We start from the raw sequence: 19,457 nt of genomic DNA, 5'->3' as shown, positions 1-19,457 counted from the left end.
TTCAGTGGTGTAAGGTAGGGGCTATGTTCGGATTCCTCTCTTGGTTTCAGTCATGTCTACATTTATTTTTGTGAACGAATGCATGGTATAGTTTATATTATAGTGTGTGTTATTGAGAACTTGGAGTGGTGAACACTGGGTAGTTCAAGGAGTTGGGAAGATTGTGAGAAATAAACACTTTTTATTACTCTTGTTTTGACCCTATGTTTTTATATGACTATAATTTTTCAAAAACTAAAATTATGAGATAGGAAATTTCCTGAATTCCTGGATTCCTCTAAAAGCTGGAATTCTATTTGGTCTTACACACTCCAGAACAATGGCTCTGTGTATGATTAGGATGCTCTACAATGTCCCCAATCTCAGCCCCGTGAAGGCCACATGTGTTTTGGGTGTGGTCTCGGTGTCTGTGCCTCTGCCCTGAGAACGGTGCAGGACAGTGCTCCTGCACAGCATGTGTGGCCCATTGAAGAGGAAAACAAGGCTGTCGAGTGAGCTTGCTGGGAGCCCAGAAGCATGTGGATGCTGTCTGTTGGTCTGAGTTTAGATAGATAATTAGTTAATGTGTTAGAAGGGTGCACCTGGGCATTCAGTATGTAAATTACAGTGTGATGGAACACCTTGTTAGTACTGCCATGTTAGACCAACCCAGCTTCCAGCAGCTTGTACCAGGCTTGCAGAATGAATCAATAGCACTTCAGTGCTACGGGGGAGCGTGTCATAGACTCCAGGCTTTATCTCTGGTTTCCTGTAGGCAGGGCTCACTGGTGGAACTCCAGTTTTGCCATTTAACAGCAACCTTGTGCCAATGGTTCTCCAAATCCTTTTAAGGTTGATTCTCCTTCTTACCATCTCAGAATAGTCGGAGGATGAACCTGAGCTCATTATGCTGTGGCATGACACTTCATTTCCTGACCTGTTGAGTTAAGAAGATGGGTTGGGATGGGCTGCCCTGCTGGTGGTCTCAGCTCTCTGCCCTCTCTGTGTCGTGATACTCCTCATCTGATCCCCTGTGTTGCTACCCAGGCTCTGTTTGAAGTCTTTATTCCTTCCAACACACCTTAATTGTTTGGATGTTCGCTTTAGACGTGTTTTTTTTTTTTTTTTTTTTTTTTTTTTTTTTTTTTTTTTTTGGACTCTCAGCACTTTAAATCCCTGCCCACAATTTCTAAATTAAAATGCATAAATTTTAAGCTATTGAGTACTTAAAATCACTGAATTGTTAATATTTTAACTTTATCTTTTAAAAATTTGAACATTAGGGCTGGGAGTGTAGGTCAGCGACAGAGCATTTGCCCAGCATGCTTGAAACCCTGGGTTTGCGCCCCATCACCTCTAAATAAACAAATAATAAATAAATAAATTCCCAAATTAGTCATTATTACTTGTTTCTACCTATTATATGCCTGCCTGTCTGTCTGTCCATCCATCATGTATCTATCTATCTGTATATCTATCTGTCTATCTATTGTGTGTGCAGCATTAGTGCACACACCTGTGGAGACACCTGAGAAGGTCAGAGGACAACTTTCAGGAGTCACTTCTTTCCTTCTACCGTATCAATCCCAAGGATTGAACTCAGGTCATCAGGATTGACAGCAAGTGTCTTCATCTGCTGAACCCTTTTGCCTGCTTCCATTTTATTACTTTTAATGACCAAATTTATTTGTCAATATGTTGCTTTATCAGGTATCATCTTGTATCCAGTGCCTCCTTCCATGTATGGACCTTCAGGGTCCTTACAACATAAGACTGAGAGTGTTAAACGTTCTCAGGCTTTGTGAGTCTAGTATGTTCCTAGGCCTTAGCCTCGGATTCAAATGAGTCTAGATTTCTAAGTTTATAGTATTTTTCTGTAATTTTATTGATGGAATTATTGTAGTTCTTATAGACTCTTGTGCTGATTTTAATTCTCTTCTCAGATTATCTGTAATAATACCATACTTGTTTCTCTAGTTTTCATTGTTGTAAAATTTCACCTACTTTATTTTGAAACTTGTTTTCTTTTTAAGATCTGAGAATTTAGCCGGGCGGTGGTGGCGCACGCCTTTAATCCCAGCACTCGGGAGGCAGAGGCAGGCGGATCTCTGTGAGTTCGAGGCCAGCCTGGGCTACCAAGTGAGCTCCAGGAAAGGCGCAAAACTACGCAGAGAAACCCTGTCTCGAAAAACCAAAAAAAAAAAAAAAAAAAAAAAAAAAAAAAAAAAAAAAGATCTGAGAATTTATGCTCTTCATCTGTTCTAGGGCCTTACAGTTAGGTAGTTCATCAAGGCCCCTGGTCCTCAGCAGTTACTTTCAGCCCTCTGTTGGACAACATCCTTCTGTGCTCCCTCTCCCTTTTTTTATATTCACTCATTTGGACCCTTTACTGGACTCTGAGTTAACTTCTTTGGAGCTACCTTCCAGTTCATCAGTTCTCTTTTCAGCTAAATCTAATTCTTATTTCCAAGGCTATAGGCATTTCTTTTTTTGTATCTAGAACATCTATTTAGTAATTTTTTTCAGATATAACCTGTAATTCTTTCTAGTTCTCTTTATGCTTTTTTAATATCATTAATTATTCAAATTTAGTTCTAGTAACATGTCTGTCTCCTGATGCACTCCCTAGTAGTTCAGTGCTTTGTAAGAAACAAGACAGTGGTCTTCCTCCTTAGATTTCTGTATTAAACTGTTTAGGCCCACTTACCTTAGGGTAATGATTTTACCAGGTGTTCCAACAGATGTTGATAAGTTGAGGAAAATCAAAGTCAGAGGGCAAGTGGTAGGATGCTTACCTCACTAACCCCATAGTTACAGTGAATCCCATCATGCAACTAGTCCTTAAGTCCCCCAAATCCTGCAGCCCAAATCAATCATTCTCTGCATCTTGGTAATTGAAGGATTATTTTTGAGCACACACTGTTTCTCAAACACTTAAAACCAGAGGACTAGTCAGTGACTCAGAAGATTTTTGTTTTTTAATCCAGAAAAGGAAAGTTATACATTCCAGACGTGCCTGGTCACTTGAGTAAAACTACGCAAACTGATGAATCTTGCTGGTCTCAGCATCTGGCTAAAGACCAGAGATCTCAGACATGCCTTCTGGGGTTGTCATTTGGAAACACCCCCAGCACTTTGAAATTGTTTTCAATTAAAAACAAAGCATACAGGGTGAATAACAAGTAGATTCTTGTGGTAATAGCTTTAGACGACTTTGTGCCAGTGAGCCAGGCTGAAGCTTGTTAGAGGAGGTCAGACTCTCGACATCAATAAATCAAAGAGTCTAGGTAATGGCTGTGACTGGACAAAAACTCAGGTAACACACCCAAGTATATTTTTAAAGATGTTTAATGGATTCTAAGTGCCTGGGATTGCAAACATCAAAAATCTCCATAGACTTACGTGTGTGCTTCTTCCATCTTCAAAGAGATAAAAAGACAGATAATGGATTGTACTTGTTTTAAAGTGCTTTGAAGAACCAGGTTCTGGGTACTTCTTGCCATTACAAAAGAATAGCCTTCCATTCAGTAGAAATTCTGGAGGACACTATAAACCAATTTTTCCAACCTTTCAACAACATATCCCCAGTCATCTCGATTGGATAAAAGTCTATAGCTTGTTTTCCACAGCCCGATCTTACTTGTGTACTCCTCTAGGGAGGACATCTGTTTACAGAGCTGGACCAACAAGGAGCCAGTCTAGGCTGTAGTAGTTCCTTGCCCATGTTTTTGCTCTCTGTGATTTGACTTTGAGTTTTATGCCATATTGTTATGGTTGTTCTATTTTATTATTGGCTATTGTTTATGGTTGCTATTTCTGTGGGTAAACATCATGGGTGTGTATACACTAGAACATATGTGTGTAGTGTTCAGTAGCATCTGAAGTTCTAGTCATCCATGCCTTGGAGTGTGTTCCCTGTAAATCAGGGAAACCAATGTTTTTCTTTATGTCAGTTGTGAACAAGGTCTGGCTTTTCTTCAGCAGGGAACAGATAAAAACAAACAAACAAACAAAGAAACCCAGCTCCCCCTTTCTTCATGAGAGGATGGAAAAGCCTTTTACACTGTTGGCATAAGTAGATTGCAGATATTATCTACTTGAACTGATCTTTGAGATTTGGAGATGTGTTTAATGACTTGTACACAAATGAGGCTGTTAGTATCTAAGAACACCTCTAGGGCCTGGTGTTGTGCACACCTTTAATCCTAGCTCTCAATCCCAGGGAAGAAGAGGCAAGAACATCTCTGCAAGTTCAAAGTCAGCCTGGTGTGCGCAGTGAGTTCCAGGGCAGCCAGGGCTATGTAGAGAGACCCTAAATCAAACTAAAACAAATAAATAAATGGGTAAACCAAAACCAAATAAAGTACTGCATCTCTTTGTCTCACTGGTTTCTTTTTAGATGTTTGTACTGGCTGCTGAGTGTGGCAGATGTCGCTCTTGCCTTGATGGAAGATTTAGATCATTCCACATTCCAGGCTTACTTTCTTTGAGATTCTGCAAGAATTCATTGTGTTCTGTGGCCCTGAAGCTTTCCACATTCAAACCTGGGTAGTGATACTTAGAATTACATGAAGCCATGTCACATTGTAACTTAGCAGAAGCCAGGGTGATGAGATGAAATTGAGGCCTCCACACAGCTGCTGAGGATGGTTTATAACCTTCCCTCCAGAACACACAGTACCTCTTAGCTCATGGGGTCGGTAGAAAGGGGCCTTACGTAAGAGTGGGAAGTAGCAGCACAGTCTGCTACTGTTACACATCAGTGTCTGTTTCCTAATCTCTCCCAGCAGCTTCCCATTTGTGAAATGCTCCATCCATTGTTGGAAAGGGTGCGTCTTTTCTGTGGGTGCCCAGGCCTGTCTACTGGTTTACATAACCCGGCGTAACCCGCAGGTGCCTGTGGACACATTCTCGGTTGACTTCTTGGTGATCTTGCCCTTGTACAAAGGAGCTATTTTTATAACATGCAGTGACTGTTTCTCTAGCACAGCCTCCTCTTTTCTCTTTCCAGGTGGTTGTGGTGGACATGATTCTGTGTGTCAATGGCTGGTAGAGATTGATGGAGGGTGATAGTGCTCCTACTCTCAGTGGCTCCCCGGTCTCCTGTCCCCTGCCCTCACCCGTCTCTTTAGCAGCAAAGAAATTACTTGTATCAGGGAAAACTACTTGTACCTCAAGTTCAGCCCTAGGTATCTAACTCTCCACCAAGGCGAAACTCAGCTGCTCCCAAAGTCCCCACCTTGAGATCTGGTGTAGAACGTTCTTCTGGGACTTGATGGGGGAGGTGGGACAGGAAGAATGACCTTGTTCCTCTTTTCTGTTGACAGCCATCTATCACACCTGTGAGGCCTCCAACTTCCAGTGTCAGAACGGCCACTGCATCCCCCAGCGGTGGGCGTGTGATGGGGATGCAGATTGCCAGGATGGTTCTGATGAGGATCCAGTCAACTGTGGTAAATGCAAATTCCCTGGCCCCTGCTTGGCCCTTCCCGGAGGCGGGGGTGGGGTGGGGTGGGGGGGTGGGGTGGGGGTGTCTCTGTCATTCAGGGGAGGGTCAGCCGATGAGCCAGGCAGGTGAAACTGTTTTCCCACAGTAGCAGTCTTACACATACACACACACACACACACACACGCACGCACGCACGCACGCACGCACGCACGCACGCACGCACGCGCGTGCACACACCCTGCCACTACAGTAATAAAACAACATATACAGCTCTTTTCTACTTGACTGTTAATATTCCTTTTGCTGACATTCTGAATTTTCATAGGAGTGGAGTTCTTGTGGACAAATGTCATTATTGAAGTCCTACACAATCTTCTTTCACTTCCCACAGTTTAAAATTAGCTATTTCCATATACCTGCGTTTCTTGTGGTGAGCATTTTTCTGAGAGATGCATATTCATTTTGTATTAATTATGGTCTTCTGGTTTATCTAATTGATCTGCTGGGCATTTAAGAGCTCCCCATTCTCATTGTTAAGCCAGCACAACCCTCCATGTCCTTCAAAGGCTGGCTTTGCCTTTGAGCTGTGTCCTGGGACACTTTACATAGTGTGGACTTCTGATGGCAGAAGTCCCCATCCTTCCCCATGGTTCCCTTCACCACTAGATTACACCAAGTGCCCGCTCCCCATCCTATGCTGTGTGTTCCCTGTGGTCTCCCTTGATATTAGACCTCATCATCCTGGCTATTTTTAGGACTTAATGACTCTGCCTATTTTATTTTACCTCTTTTCAAAACTGTTTTTCCTTAGCAGCATTAGCATTTTCATGAGACCCATGGACCTTTTCTCTGTTTGAACGATGCTTTTTGACTAATTTTCTAGGGATGGTGACTTTTTGCCAGATTGCAACACTTTCCCTTGCCTTAGAACTAGTCTTTGTAACGTGAACTGCGAGCGCTGGGCTCCCAAAGCCTCCCCCTACCCTGGTAGATCTGGATGCCTTCTTTTTGGCTTCATTTCCACTGGAAATGGCTGTGAACCCCAGGCTCTCAACAGCTCTAAGCAAACGTACTCCAAAAGGGCTCTGCCTTAGGATACCTGAAGAAAAGAATTAAGTGTCTTGTAGAGCATTAAAAATCCAGGATTTGCTGGGCAGTGGTGGTGCACACCTTTAATCCCAGCGCTCGGGAGGCAGAGGCAGGCGGATTTCTGTGAGTTCGAGGCCAGCCTGGGCTACAGAGTGAGTTCCAGGAAAGGTGCAAAGCTACACAGAGAAACCCTGTCTTGAAAAACCAAAAACAAACAAACAAACAAACAAACAAACAAAACCCCAGGATTTAATAACTAGGATTTTGCATCCTTTTCCCCCCTGTTCACCGAAGCTTTTGCTTTTTCTTATAAAAATATAATGAATTTTTAATGGTACAGTCAGGGAGTTGAAAACAAAAAGAACATAAATGGGTCTAGAGTAAACGTTGCCCCCCATCTGCGTGCTTTCTTCCTTGTCCCTGTAGGAAACCCTAATCTAATGGTTTTACATATTGGTTAATATCTTTAAATGTGTGAGAATATTTCTGTGAGTGTATAGCTATATGCTGAGTAAGGACGTTCCAGTCAGTGATGGGCTGTGTTTACCATGGTCCCGTAAGGTGACATGGGAGTTGTAGAGATGTGAAGTTGCTGTCAGGTAATGAGCCTGTAGCCTTCCTAACACCATGATGGGTTGTGTCATTTGTGGGTTTGTAGTGGTGTTGGAGAAATGAGCCTATAAGACTGCTAGCCATATACACACGTAGCACACACAATTACATGGTATATGTGATACTCTGATAGCGATAGCAAACACCTTGCTGTTGTTTGTGTTTACTGTGTGATCTTCATCCTTTTTATCATTGTGATTGGTCCCCATCTCCTCACCGAAGTCAGCCAGCAGGGTCCACCACTGTACCCTGTCTGTCACACCTCTGTCATTTACCTCATCTCTTGGTTGCATCAAGAGAGCATGTGAAGTGAGGGACCCGCACCATGCCATCTAGGTCTGTCTAACTGTGCTCTCAGGATGTTCACACAACAGCCGCTTCGACTACTGACACACTTCTCAGTACTACACACCCTGTTGTTATATAAATATGGATATAAATTCAAAGGCACCATGTGTTAGGCCTCTCGTATACACACAATATGCCATGGATTTTTTTTTGTACCTTGTTTTTTTTTCATTATATAGTTATATATCCTAGATGAAATTTTTCATAGTCGTCTTTTTCAGGGTCTTTATAGCCATTTTCTACCCACACTGTTCAGCCATTTATTGAGGAGTCCCTACATGCAGATGACTTGCCCCGGTACAAAGTGGTACCTTGTAACAATTATACTTACACTAAGTTCAGCTGCAGTTGTGTTCATATATTATTTTTGAGTTGTGTAAATAGAACATACACCTCTTTTGGATATTGCAGGGTCAAAAATACATATCAGTTTGTAGCTTTGCTAGCCATTAGCAAACTACTCTCGAGGCGATATGGGGTTTGCACCCTGTCAACAACAAGTGTGAGTGTCTGCCTGTTTTTCCAACTCTGTCGTTCCTCTGTGACCACTGACTTCAATTTCAGAGAAGAAGTGCAATGGATTCCACTGCCCGAATGGCACTTGCATCCCATCCAGCAAACACTGTGACGGCCTGCGAGACTGCCCCGATGGCTCAGACGAACAGCGCTGTGGTGAGTCCGGTCCCTGCCCTGCCGGCTGCTCCCATCTGCTCATCTCTTCAGGACCTGGCCCCAGAGTTCTTGACCCAGAGGATGAGTTTGGCAAGAAGACAAGGCATGGGGAGAGGGAAGTCTTAAGATAAGCAGGGTGATTGTGGGGTCAGAGCATCCGTAGGTAAACATTGCCATTTGATTGGCGGGTGTGCTGCCAGCCACCTGACTGGTTTCATTAATGTTTATTACTGAATATCACTTGAGGAGTATTATAGGCCAGATGACCCTTTTTCTATCCCCCTTTGCAGTCCTAAAAAGATTGTCAGTGGTACACATATGTGGAGAACGCTGGAAATAGCTGGAGACTTCTAAAAGCCACGGCGTCTGGGAGCTGCCCCAGACATTCTGAGTTAGTCGGTCTAGAGTGTGACTTCGGTGTTGAGGTCTTCCTTACAGTGCTCCGTGCTATTCTGTTGTGCAGTCCAGGGTGAGAGCAAATGTGTTTGTGCAGGTGTCATGCTCTGCCCCCTGGGTGGGATCCAGCCCATCACTCAAAAGCAGATATGTTAGTACAGGCATGGCTGACTGGCCCGTGGCCAAATTCATCCCGTGACCAGTTCTTGTGACTGAAGTCCCGTTGAACACACTAGAGTATCGTTTGTTTATGTGTTGCATGTGACTATTCTTTCTATCGTGGTGAAACTGAGTAGGCAAAAAAGCGCTGTACTTTTAGGCTTCTGTGAAACAAAGCTGAATGGTGTGGGGTTGTCATGGGAACAACATCTTAGGTTAGACATGTTTGTATACACACACACACACACACACATTTGGAGAGAGAGAGGGCATAGTATAAGGAATTGGCTCACAAGATTATAAAGGCTATCAAAGGCAGTTACTACTCAAATCCAGGTTCCTTCTTGCTGTGGGTTCGCATGGTCTCTTCTTTGCATGCATCTCCGATGTCTGTTCTTACAGGGACATCTATCCTATCGTGACTTCTTTCATCCTGGTGACCTTTTTAACCTGAGTGGCTTTGCCAAAGGACCTGTTGTCTCCAGATACAGTTAGTTACCTTGGTCTTAGGGCTTCAACAGAGGGGCTGAAGGCAGAGGTGCAGTCCAGCCCGTAACACTGGTTTCTTGTAGAAAATAATCGCTAACCTCCAAATCAGACAGTCAGTGTCATGCTATCCATGGCTACCGTTCGGGCTTTGTGCCAGGAAGCCCTGGGTTGTAGTGTGGTCTTCTCCCTCGTTAGCCATGTGCCCTTGGTGGAAACAGTACTTGGTGCTGCCATCCTTATTTTCTTGTTCCCTATGCAGAGACAATGAAGTGTCTTCGAACATTGCCTCAGGGGTTTAACAGTGCACTTTATGGCAGGTGCTTTAGCTCAGGACCCTGCATAGACAGGTCCTCCGTCCACAGTGGCTGTCATAGCAGCGGGAATGGTCCGTGTGCCATTGTTCAGGACGGTAGAGCACCCCTGCCAGCCGCAGGCACTCATGGCCCTTCCTCCTCACCCTCGCTCTCTTCCAGAGCCCTTCTGCACGCGCTTCATGGACTTCGTGTGTAAAAACCGCCAGCAGTGTCTCTTCCACTCCATGGTGTGCGACGGGATCGTCCAGTGCCGAGACGGCTCCGACGAGGATGCCGCTTTCGCTGGATGCTGTGAGTGAATGGTGGGGAGCTGGGCCGCTCTGTGGGGCCCCCTAAGACTTGGGTGCAGGTCACGTCTGAGTGCCCCGGCCTGCTCTTTGCTGTTCCATTTCTCACGTAAACACGGATGCCTCGTCTCTGTCACTACACAAATGTGAGGGGGCTGCTGAGTGACTAGGACCTTCGATCCGTATTGAAGAGCCAGTCTCTCTGTAGCACAGCTTTGCTCCAGTGGTCTTCATGGCATAGATCCCCATGCTGTGTACCTGATTGTACAGTCAACCTCTCCTGCTGCAAAATGTCCCTGGTCCTTACGTTTGTGTCACTGTGGCTGTCAGAAACAGCTTTAAAGAGGGGGACTCTCCTTGGCTTCCTAGGGTTTGATCCATGGCTGTTTAGCTTTCTGTACTTGTACAGAGTATTGTGGTGGCAGGAGGGTGGTGAGGAGAGCATTTTACCTCATGGCACACAGGGAGCAGAGTGAAAAGGATGCTGAGGACCCGGGCAACCTTCAAAGGCTGGGCCCCACTGACTACTGTCCCAAGTTAAGTCCCACTTCCGAGGTGCCATAGCCTCCCCAAATAGTGGCACTTGGTAGGGGTCAAGTGTTCACACAGAAGCCTGTTGGGGACGTTTCATATTCAAAGCACAGCACTAGGTCTGTCTGTGCATGTCGTGAACTCATAGCACAGTGCTGTAGACTGGTGACGGGGTGGTTCAGCCGACAGAAACGCTGTCCTTCACTCCTGAGATGTTGGTGGCACTGTCTAGGGCCTCCTCTCTCCCTGGTAGATGCCATCTTTACCAGTGTCTTCCATGATCTTTCTCCTCTAAGGATCTGTCTAAACTTCTTTTGTTGTATTTATTTATTTATTTATTTATTTATTTATTTATTTATTTATTTATTTATTCATTCATTCATTCATTCATTCATTCATTCATTTAGAGAAACAAGGTCCTACTATGTTGCCCGGGTTGGCACTGAAACCCTGGGTTTAAGTGGCAGTCTTTGCCCAGCCTGCTGACGAGGAGGGACTTTCCTTTCTAAGGACACTGCTCTTACTAGATCAGGGCCCACGTTGATGAGCCTGTTTTAATTTACATTTCCTCATTGAAAGCATCATCTCCAAAGGCTGAGGGGTCCAGCCCTGTTTACGGTCCCTGTGAGTGTGTGGAGCAGGTTAGTTAGCACAGTGCGCTCTGCTGAGACGAGTCTGGCCTCCATCTCTCAAGGCTCCCTTAGCTCTGCAGTTTCACAGCAGAGGACCTTCGCTTCCAGGCAGCCCTGCTGCTCCCAACCTGCTGGCATGGACGTGACCTGGGCTTGACCGATGTCTATCACCCTCTAGCTCAAGACCCTGAGTTCCACAAGGAGTGTGATGAGTTCGGCTTCCAGTGTCAGAATGGAGTGTGCATCAGCTTGATTTGGAAATGTGATGGGATGGACGATTGCGGCGATTACTCGGACGAAGCCAACTGTGGTAAGAAGCCAGAAGACCCGCCTCCCTCAGGCAGCCTTCCAGTTACAGGGAGACCTGTAGGCCGGGGATGCAGATCGCAGACATCTCACCTGGATGTCACATTGCCTTTGCCCTCCCCTTCCTCAGCAGCACATGCGGCCAGTTCTGAAATCCCCACAGGAAGGTTGGGAAACCAGCATCCCGTAGATGCTAGGGAGATGTTTATCCCGATTCTCTTCCTTCCCCAGTGGGGAGGGCCACATTACAAGTCAGGACTGCCGTGGGTAAGGAGTCATGGTGTCTGAGGTACTTTTTCTTGTGGCAACATACACAACAAAAACACCTTCAGGAAGGAGTGGATTTTGTTACATAGTGTGAGAGGATATGTAGTCCACCACAGCAAGGGGGCCATGACAAGAACAACCTGAGACAGCCGGTCACATCGTGTAGCCCATTAGGAAGCGGCAAGCAATGAAGGCTGACACTCAGTTCACAAAGGAGAACCTTTGTGTTCAGTCCATGGCTGCAGCCCCTGGAATCTGCTCCCCCGACTCAGGGTGGGTCTTTCCTGCTCTGTTAAATCCTTTTGGAAGCACCCTAAGAGGCACACCCCGAGCTATGTTTCCATGGTGACTCTAAGTCCTACTGTATGTTGACAGGGAAGATTAGCCATGGTGATGGTAAATGCTGCGGAGTGTACCTCCCTCTGAAAGTTACAGATGACACTGTCATCTTTGGACTGTCATCACGAGTTATGTCTTTGGTAAAGTCTCATGATTAAACTCAGAGTGACCATTCTCAGGGTACCAGAGTAGGTCAGAAAACTAGGAGTTGGGGCCTAAGAAGATGGGGTGCCTATTGGTGCAACTATTAAGGCCACTCCACATAGTTAAAAGGATATTTATTTAATGGCGTAACTCACAAATTAAGGGATAGGTAGGTCGCAGGGTCTGGGGAAGGTGTATCACAATCCAGCGGGGTGTTCTCTGGAGCTCTGCTCGGTCCACCTCCACCGTTCAGGGTCCCGGCATAGAAAGAGTGCTCACCTATCCAGCTCTCGGGTCTCCAGGCGCCTCCCCTGGCCCCGCCTCATAGGCGTGACAGTTGCCAGAGTCTCAATGGAGGTTGGAACTTCCAGATCCAAGCTGGAATGGCTACCCACTACAGGTGCCACTGAGTTTGCAGATGTTATTCATCCCTCCTGGGATCCACGAGCACACCTTATCTTCTCTGGGAGAGTAGTGCAGATGTCCCTGGACTTGGCCCTTGGGGAGATGGACAGAGGGGAAGGGCCGCATTCACATCGGTGCCGGGGCAGTGACCTGTGGTGTGTTTGCTCTCTGCAGAAAACCCCACGGAAGCCCCAAACTGCTCTCGCTACTTCCAGTTCCGCTGTGAGAATGGCCGCTGCATCCCCAACAGGTGGAAATGTGACCGAGAGAACGACTGTGAGGACTGGTCTGATGAGAAGGACTGTGGAGGTGAGAGCCCTGGGAAACGGGGTCAGCCCCCAGCCTGGGCGCCAGGACAGGCCAGCGCTGTCGTGGTGCCCAGGCTGGGGGCTGCAGACTCGCCACCTCTAGGCTGCCTGGCTCAGTCCTCACTGTTTGGGCTTACGATGCTGAGTTCTTCCAGGTCATTGTCTCCTTTATTTCCTTTTCATTCTTTGTATGTTGCTTACGAGGCCAGAGGCCAACTCCTGCTGCCACTTTTCAGGCCCTCTCCACCTTGGTTTTTGAGACAATCTCTTACTCGGGGACCTGCGGCTCGACAGTTAAGCGAAGCTGGCTGGCTGGCCAGTGAACTCCAGAGACTCGTGTCTTCTCGCCTGCCGTGGCGTGAATTTCCATGATCTGGGTCTCCTTTGTCTCCAGGGTTCCCCATTCCTGACTCTGAAGGGCCTGGTGACAGTGAGGCGCCTCGGGCCTTGCTTCTCAGAGTTTAGTCTGCAGACCCCCACACCTATGTCCGTCCGCAGAGTATCCTAGGCATGTCCGGGCACCCCGCACCAGGGGCACTTTAATAAGTTCCCAGGTCCCGGTGTGGGACACATGCTCTCTGTTGCCTTTTGCCTGCTCATCCTGGGTCACTGGGATGTTTCAGCTGCAGCAGCAGCTTTAGTGAGAATTCTCCAGCCACTGTGTGCCCCTCCCTGGTCATCGGCCCACCAGCTTCCTCCGGCAGCAGCCAGCCGCCCTTGAGAGGGCAAACTCGTGGGACCATGGCTCTCTTTCAGGTGTTGCAGTGCATTAAGGCTGCTAAGCAGGAGGGAAAGACTGCCGCCTCTTTGGAAACCCCTTACATGCTCCTTATAAATGCGAATTAAGGGGGCTGATATTCAGGCCCGTGTCTGTGTCTGCCACTGGTCTCCTTGGGCTGCTGCAACGGGGACATCAGCATAGGTTTGGGACACTCTTTTTGTAATCTGAGATCTAGCTTCTTTCTGCTAACACTTGGGATCGATCTCCTTGCTTGCTTTTCCTTCAGATGCCCACGTTTTCCCCTCCCCCACCACCGGACCCTCCACGTGTCTGCCCAACTACTTCCGCTGCAGCAGCGGGGCCTGTGTGATGGACACCTGGGTGTGTGATGGCTACAGAGACTGTGCTGATGGCTCGGACGAGGAAGCATGCCCCTCTCTGGGTGAGTCCTAGCCATGGTTTGCTCAGCGGCATTTACTGGCTTTGTGGGCACGGCACCCCAGAATCATGTGGGGACTCCTAGCTTTTAAACTGCCCTGTGTGAATCCTGCCAGAAAAGTCCAGCTACTCTCTGCCTTCTACCTCTGCCTCCCTTCCAGTGAGGAATCACAGCTGGGATAGTAAGAAAGGGTTTTGTGTGTGTACAAGAGGACCCAGTTTTTCTGCTTGCTGACTGGCCGGCATTCCCTCTAAAAGAAGGGTGACCACTGCCATCTAGTGGCTGAACACAGAAACAGCTGAAGGCCTTTGCAACCACCGCGATGCTGCTGGAGGCCAGGGTCCACCTTTGAGACGCCTGTCCCACAGGCAGAACGGGGTTGAGGGGGCTGGGTTCTTCACTGAAGATTGAGGCATTTTCAAGCTTGCTTTTAAGAGGAGAGCCGACACTCGTTTGTCACGCTTCCCACAGCCCTTTCCAGAGCCCACTCTTAGGTCTGCGGTGAGATCTTCCTCCGTGTGCACCCAACCACTTCTCTGCTTAAAAGTCACCAGTGGCTTCTTGCCTGGAAAATAGAAGGGGCCTTAGGGATCAGTGGTGGTGGGGTCTGTGATTATTAAACAAATATCCTAACAACTGGGGCACTTTTAACTGGCGGTTTGCTCATTCATTTTTTTTTTTTATTTTAGTTCTTAAAAATCATTAGTGTATATTCATTGTATAAGATAGTAGTTTTTGTTAGGACATTTTCCTTCATTTATACCTGTGCTTTGCTAACAACCATCCACATTATCTTCCCTTTTCCCTGTGGTCTTATAGAAGGTCAATCATTTTTTTAAATCCCCTGTGTGTGTATCTGAGTTTGCATGCATGCACGCACGTACATGTGCGTGTGCTTTGCCTGTGGATATGTGGAGGTCAGAGGGCAACCACAGCATTGGTCCTCACATTCTGCCTCCTTCGAGACAGGGTCTCTTGCTGCGTATTGCTCCATATGCCAGTCTAGCTGGCCCCCAGCTTCTGGGAATTCCCCATCTTCGTGTTACCCTAGGAACACTGGGATTACAGGTCCTCAGGCCTGTGAGGCAAGCACTTTATCCACTGAGCCATCTTCCCGGCCCAGGAGACCAATTTTTAACACTCCGCCCTTCCTGTTCCCTTCCTTCTCTCTTTCCTTTCCTTACTCTCCCCATCCCTTTCCTCTTCTTCTCCCTTCCCTTTGCCGTTCCCCTCCTCCCTCTGTTTTCCCCCCTTTTCCTCTTTGCTCATTCCCCTCTCTTCTCCCCCTGCTTCTATTCCCTCTCAGTTATTCTTGAGAGAGGCTCTCTGTATACATCCCAGGCTAGCCCAGGAGCTGTTGGCGCTCACCCTGCAGTGGCTCAGATGCTGGGGGCAGGCCGTGGCTGAGCGAGGAGAGCACAGTGCAGTGTCTCTCAGCGTGTTCCTTTCCTGCTGTGTTACTGTGGTTTTTACCAGCTGCCCTTGATCCTCCCGTACAGTCGTCTCTGTGAAGCTATCCACGGTTATCTCTCCCGGTTTCTCTCCTTTCTCTTCTTCGCTGTCATGGTTGGTATAGCACAGTCTAGAAAGTTCCCGGAAGAGAGTATTTAGGAAACTATGTAATATATTATGTATCTGGGGACTGACTTGTTTGGAACTGTTTATGTCCCATCTTCAGGCCTGATTGACATCTGAGCTGGATTTAGAACGCCAGCTTACCAATAGCTTCTCTTTAGAATTGGAAGGTATCTGCTGTTGTTCTTCGAGTAGCTCTTAGGAAAGCCATGGCCAGCTTGAGCTGCTAGTCTGTATGTGATCACATTTCACTTTAAATTTTCTACAAGCTTATCAGATCTTCCCCTTGGCTCCAGTGTCTGGACTTTTGACTACCACGTACATTCTTTTCCATCTAATGTGGGAATCTGTGTGTTTTAGTTTGAGAGAATTTTTTTGAAAAGTTTAGTTAATGATGCGCACCTCCATCTTCTTCTTGTGATCCTGTCTGTCATGTCTATTGATCGGATCCTCCTCATACTTTCTTTGTTATTTTGTCTTTTTTTTTTCCCCCAGAGCTGAGGACCGAACCCAGGGCCTTGCCATTGCTAGGCAAGTGCTCTACCACTGAGCTAAATCCCCAACCCCACGCTCTCTTTGTTGGTTTCAAGCAGACTCTTGCGATGGAGCCCTGCAATCATCTGCGGAGAACAGACTGGCTTCACACTTCTGTACTCCTCCTGCCTCTGTCTCCTGAGTTGCTGGGTATTCAGACCTGAGTCACCACATCTGACCCCCTTATTCTTGCTTTAAAAAAAAAAATCTTGGCCGGGCGGTGGTGGCGCACGCCTTTAATCCCAGCACTTGGGAGGCAGAGCCAGGCGGATCTCTGTGAGTTCGAGGCCAGCCTGGACTACCAAGTGAGTTCCAGGAAAGGCACAAAGCTACACAGAGAAACCCTGTCTCAAAAACCCCCCCCAAAAAAATAAAAATAAAAATAAAATAAATAAATAAATAAAATAAAAAAATCTCTTTTAGGTTTAAAGATTTGCCATTTTCTTCTCACTTTCTGTGACACTTGCTTTACTTTGCCAGCTCTTCCTCCGAGTTTCTTCATTTCTGTTATATGGGATTCAGTCGTTTCTCACTTTTATTACTGTCCCCTTTAGTACTACGCCTGTTCTTATATGTTCTCTGTGAGCATACTAAGGATGTTTGGCTTTGAAGTTCGCTTCTTTGTATGTGTTTGGTGCTGGGGTGTGTATGTACAGGATGTGTGTGTGTGTGTACAAGTTGTGTGCCTATTGGTGTGCGTGCTGAGGCCACAGCAGGACATTAGCATTGGGCAGCTTCCTCTATTACTTTTCAGCTTAATATTTTGAAACGATCCCTCACTGATTCTGTGTGTCTTTTTTTTTCTTTTACAAAGGGGCTGGGAATTCGAACTCAGGTCCTCACATGTGCAGAGTAGTGGCTGTTAGCCACTAAGCCATCCCCAGCCTCCTGTTATTGGCTTCTTACCAAGTCTCTGTTTCTTCCAAACGACCTTTCTTGGAGGCGTGTGTGTGTGTGTGTGTGTGTGTGTGTGTGTGTGTGTGTGTTATATTTCATTTTGTTTTGAGGCTAAAGGTTTTTCTTAGATAATTCTTTGCTGTTGCTTGTGTACCGGGATGGGAACAAAACGCTGCCCAGTGAATTCTGAGTACACAGGTGAGTGTCCCTGCTGCGTGCTTTGTGCTAGCCTGTTTGCTGGGAAACCCCAGGCCTTGGCAATCTCATTGTTTATCCCTGAAACTGGTCAGTGTCCTGAGAGATAATTCTAGGCCCCCTGCCTAAACTGTCAGGGTCTCTTGTCAGGAAGTTACCTGACTTCTCATTGGCTGGCTGTAAGTTCAGTGCCTCTGATTTCATTAGCATCTTCTAGCTCAGTTATCATTAGCATCTTCTTGCTCAGTTATCATTAGCATCTTCTTGCTGAGTTATGGCTGCTTAAACTGTCCCTTTGTTTTGATTCTTTGCAAACCATGATCAGCCAGGCTTCTGACCCTGCTCATGTACAGGGCAGTTGTCTCCTGGGCTGGGGCAAGAAGGGAATATAGTAATGAGGCTGCTTTTGAAACTTCTTCTGGTCCTATTCCCCTTGCCTGACCCTTCCTCAGTCTTCTCTCTCAGGTGAGAGAGACGATTTCTGAGCCTTTGGGGGATCCTGTGATCCTGAGCTGGTTGGCTCAGAGCTTTCTCTTCCAATAGCTTAGGGTAGGATCCAGCCTCCTCTGGCTCCCTTAATCGCTTGGCCTTGCCAGCCTGCTTTCCTTTCTCCTTATCCACACCCATGTCTTTAAAGAGAATCTCTCAAGTGAGTCTGTGGTGGGGCCCTTCGAGGAGCAGCATAAGGCACAGTGTCCTACCTGCTTTCTCTCCACAGCTGGCAGGTGCCTGGGCACCGCACCCCGCTGCCCTGCAGTTCTACAGGCCTGCACTCTCCTAGCACATCCAACAGTTGAAAGGTTGCCCTTTCTGGCAAACTCCCTCCATACCAAAAAGTTATATATATATATATATATATATATATGTGTGTGTGTGTGTGTGTGTGTGTGTGTGTGTGTGTGTGTGTGTGTATGTGTGTGTGTTTTATATATGTGATATATATATGTTTTATATATGTGTTTTATATATGTGTTTTTCTAGCAAACACCACGGCTGCCTCCACCCCCACCCAGCGTGGACGCTGTGACCGATTTGAGTTTGAGTGCCACCAACCAAAGAAATGTATCCCGAACTGGAAGCGCTGTGACGGCCACCAGGATTGCCAGGATGGCCAGGATGAAGCCAACTGCCGTGAGTATCTTCCAAGGCCACTTTCCAGATCTCTGAGTTCCATTCTTCTGCTCCCACCTCTGGGCAGCTGGCTCCCGTGTGTCTCTGTGTAACTGTGTTTACAGTATTCTCTGTGAGGGCATTGCTGAGTGGACAGACAGCATAGTCTATGATAATGATGCTGGATTTAATAAGCTGGCTAAATGTTAAATAATAGGAGCATCCCCACTGGGAAGATTTCTCAATGGAAGAAAAATACCTTAAATGAGTTTTTTTTGTTTTTGTTTTTGTTTTTGTTTTTTTGCTAAAGATGTTTAATTCCTGAAAGCACTGGATGGTAAAGCCATGGCCTTGTGGAAGTATTCAGCAAGCATCATCAAGGCATTTAGAATATACTACTGGGAAGATCACCTACAGCACTCTATTAAGAACCAGGGGCTTTGCTCCTGGAATAATTATATACTTAGGGAGAAACAATAAGCCACACAGGCAACCCAAGTGCCATATGAGGTGACACCGGCATGGTGGCTGTGTTCTGAACCATTGTCTGCTCCCCTGATGTATCCAGGGAAGCCCCTTGGAGTAGGTGATGGATGGACACACAGCTGTCCTGCTGACTGACGCTCAGGGGCCAGGAGAGGAAGCAGGCAGCCTGGATGGGGGAAGACAGAGATCCTAAGGTCACTTGTCTAAGCCTCAGCACCCAGTCAGCACCTGTAGTACTGTCTGTGCTCGGAAACTTTGACCTGTGAAGGGGGAGGGGCTAGAAAGATGCCACTCTACCTGCCCTCAGCCTGCCTCTCTGATGGGGAGGAAGATGCTGCTCCTGCTTGGGCATTTGCCTTAAAGGATCCCCTCCATTGGTCACCTGCTCATTGCAGACACTGATGTCCTTCCCTGTCACATGCTTAGTAGGACCAGGAAGAAAAAATTTTTTCATGCATGTTTCATTTTGCACAGTGAACATATAGTGGAGTGTCCGAGTCTCTTCCACTTCTCCAGCAAGCCTTCAGCTCTAAAGGCTCACAGGAACCTCCACTCCTCATCCGTCACTATTCTGTTCTCTCTCCTCTCTCCTCTCTCTCTCTTCTCGTCTGTCTGTCTGTCTGTCTGTCTGTCTGTCGCTTAAAGATTCTTAAGAAAGGGGAAGTCTGAGTCCCAAAGGGAACCCTACCAAATGTTGCCATTTCCTGATGAATTGGGTCAAAGGTAGTAGAGGAAATAGATGTCACCTAGAAGGATCAAGTTACTTCTCTTTCT

At 46.8% G+C, this 19,457-nt stretch overlaps 1 protein-coding gene across 1 annotated transcript in view; it reads left to right on the top strand.

Annotated features, from left to right (window-relative positions):
* The window catches only part of Sorl1 (sortilin related receptor 1), a 171,488-nt gene that overhangs the window by 117,257 nt on the left and 34,774 nt on the right, over nt 1-19,457 (top strand). The window contains exons 26-32 of the mRNA XM_006981235.4: nt 5,307-5,432; nt 8,042-8,149; nt 9,667-9,798; nt 11,136-11,267; nt 12,593-12,727; nt 13,734-13,889; nt 18,069-18,218. Of these exons, the coding sequence (XP_006981297.3) occupies nt 5,307-5,432; nt 8,042-8,149; nt 9,667-9,798; nt 11,136-11,267; nt 12,593-12,727; nt 13,734-13,889; nt 18,069-18,218 (939 nt within the window). The remainder of the gene's footprint in view (nt 1-5,306; nt 5,433-8,041; nt 8,150-9,666; nt 9,799-11,135; nt 11,268-12,592; nt 12,728-13,733; nt 13,890-18,068; nt 18,219-19,457) is intronic.

The sequence above is a fragment of the Peromyscus maniculatus genome, chromosome 7 (genome assembly GCF_049852395.1).
Source record: "Peromyscus maniculatus bairdii isolate BWxNUB_F1_BW_parent chromosome 7, HU_Pman_BW_mat_3.1, whole genome shotgun sequence".
In the NCBI taxonomy this organism is placed as follows: Eukaryota; Metazoa; Chordata; class Mammalia; order Rodentia; family Cricetidae; genus Peromyscus; species Peromyscus maniculatus.
The sequence above is the reverse complement of the archived record's forward strand: the minus strand, read 5'-3'. Positions and strand labels throughout refer to the sequence as shown.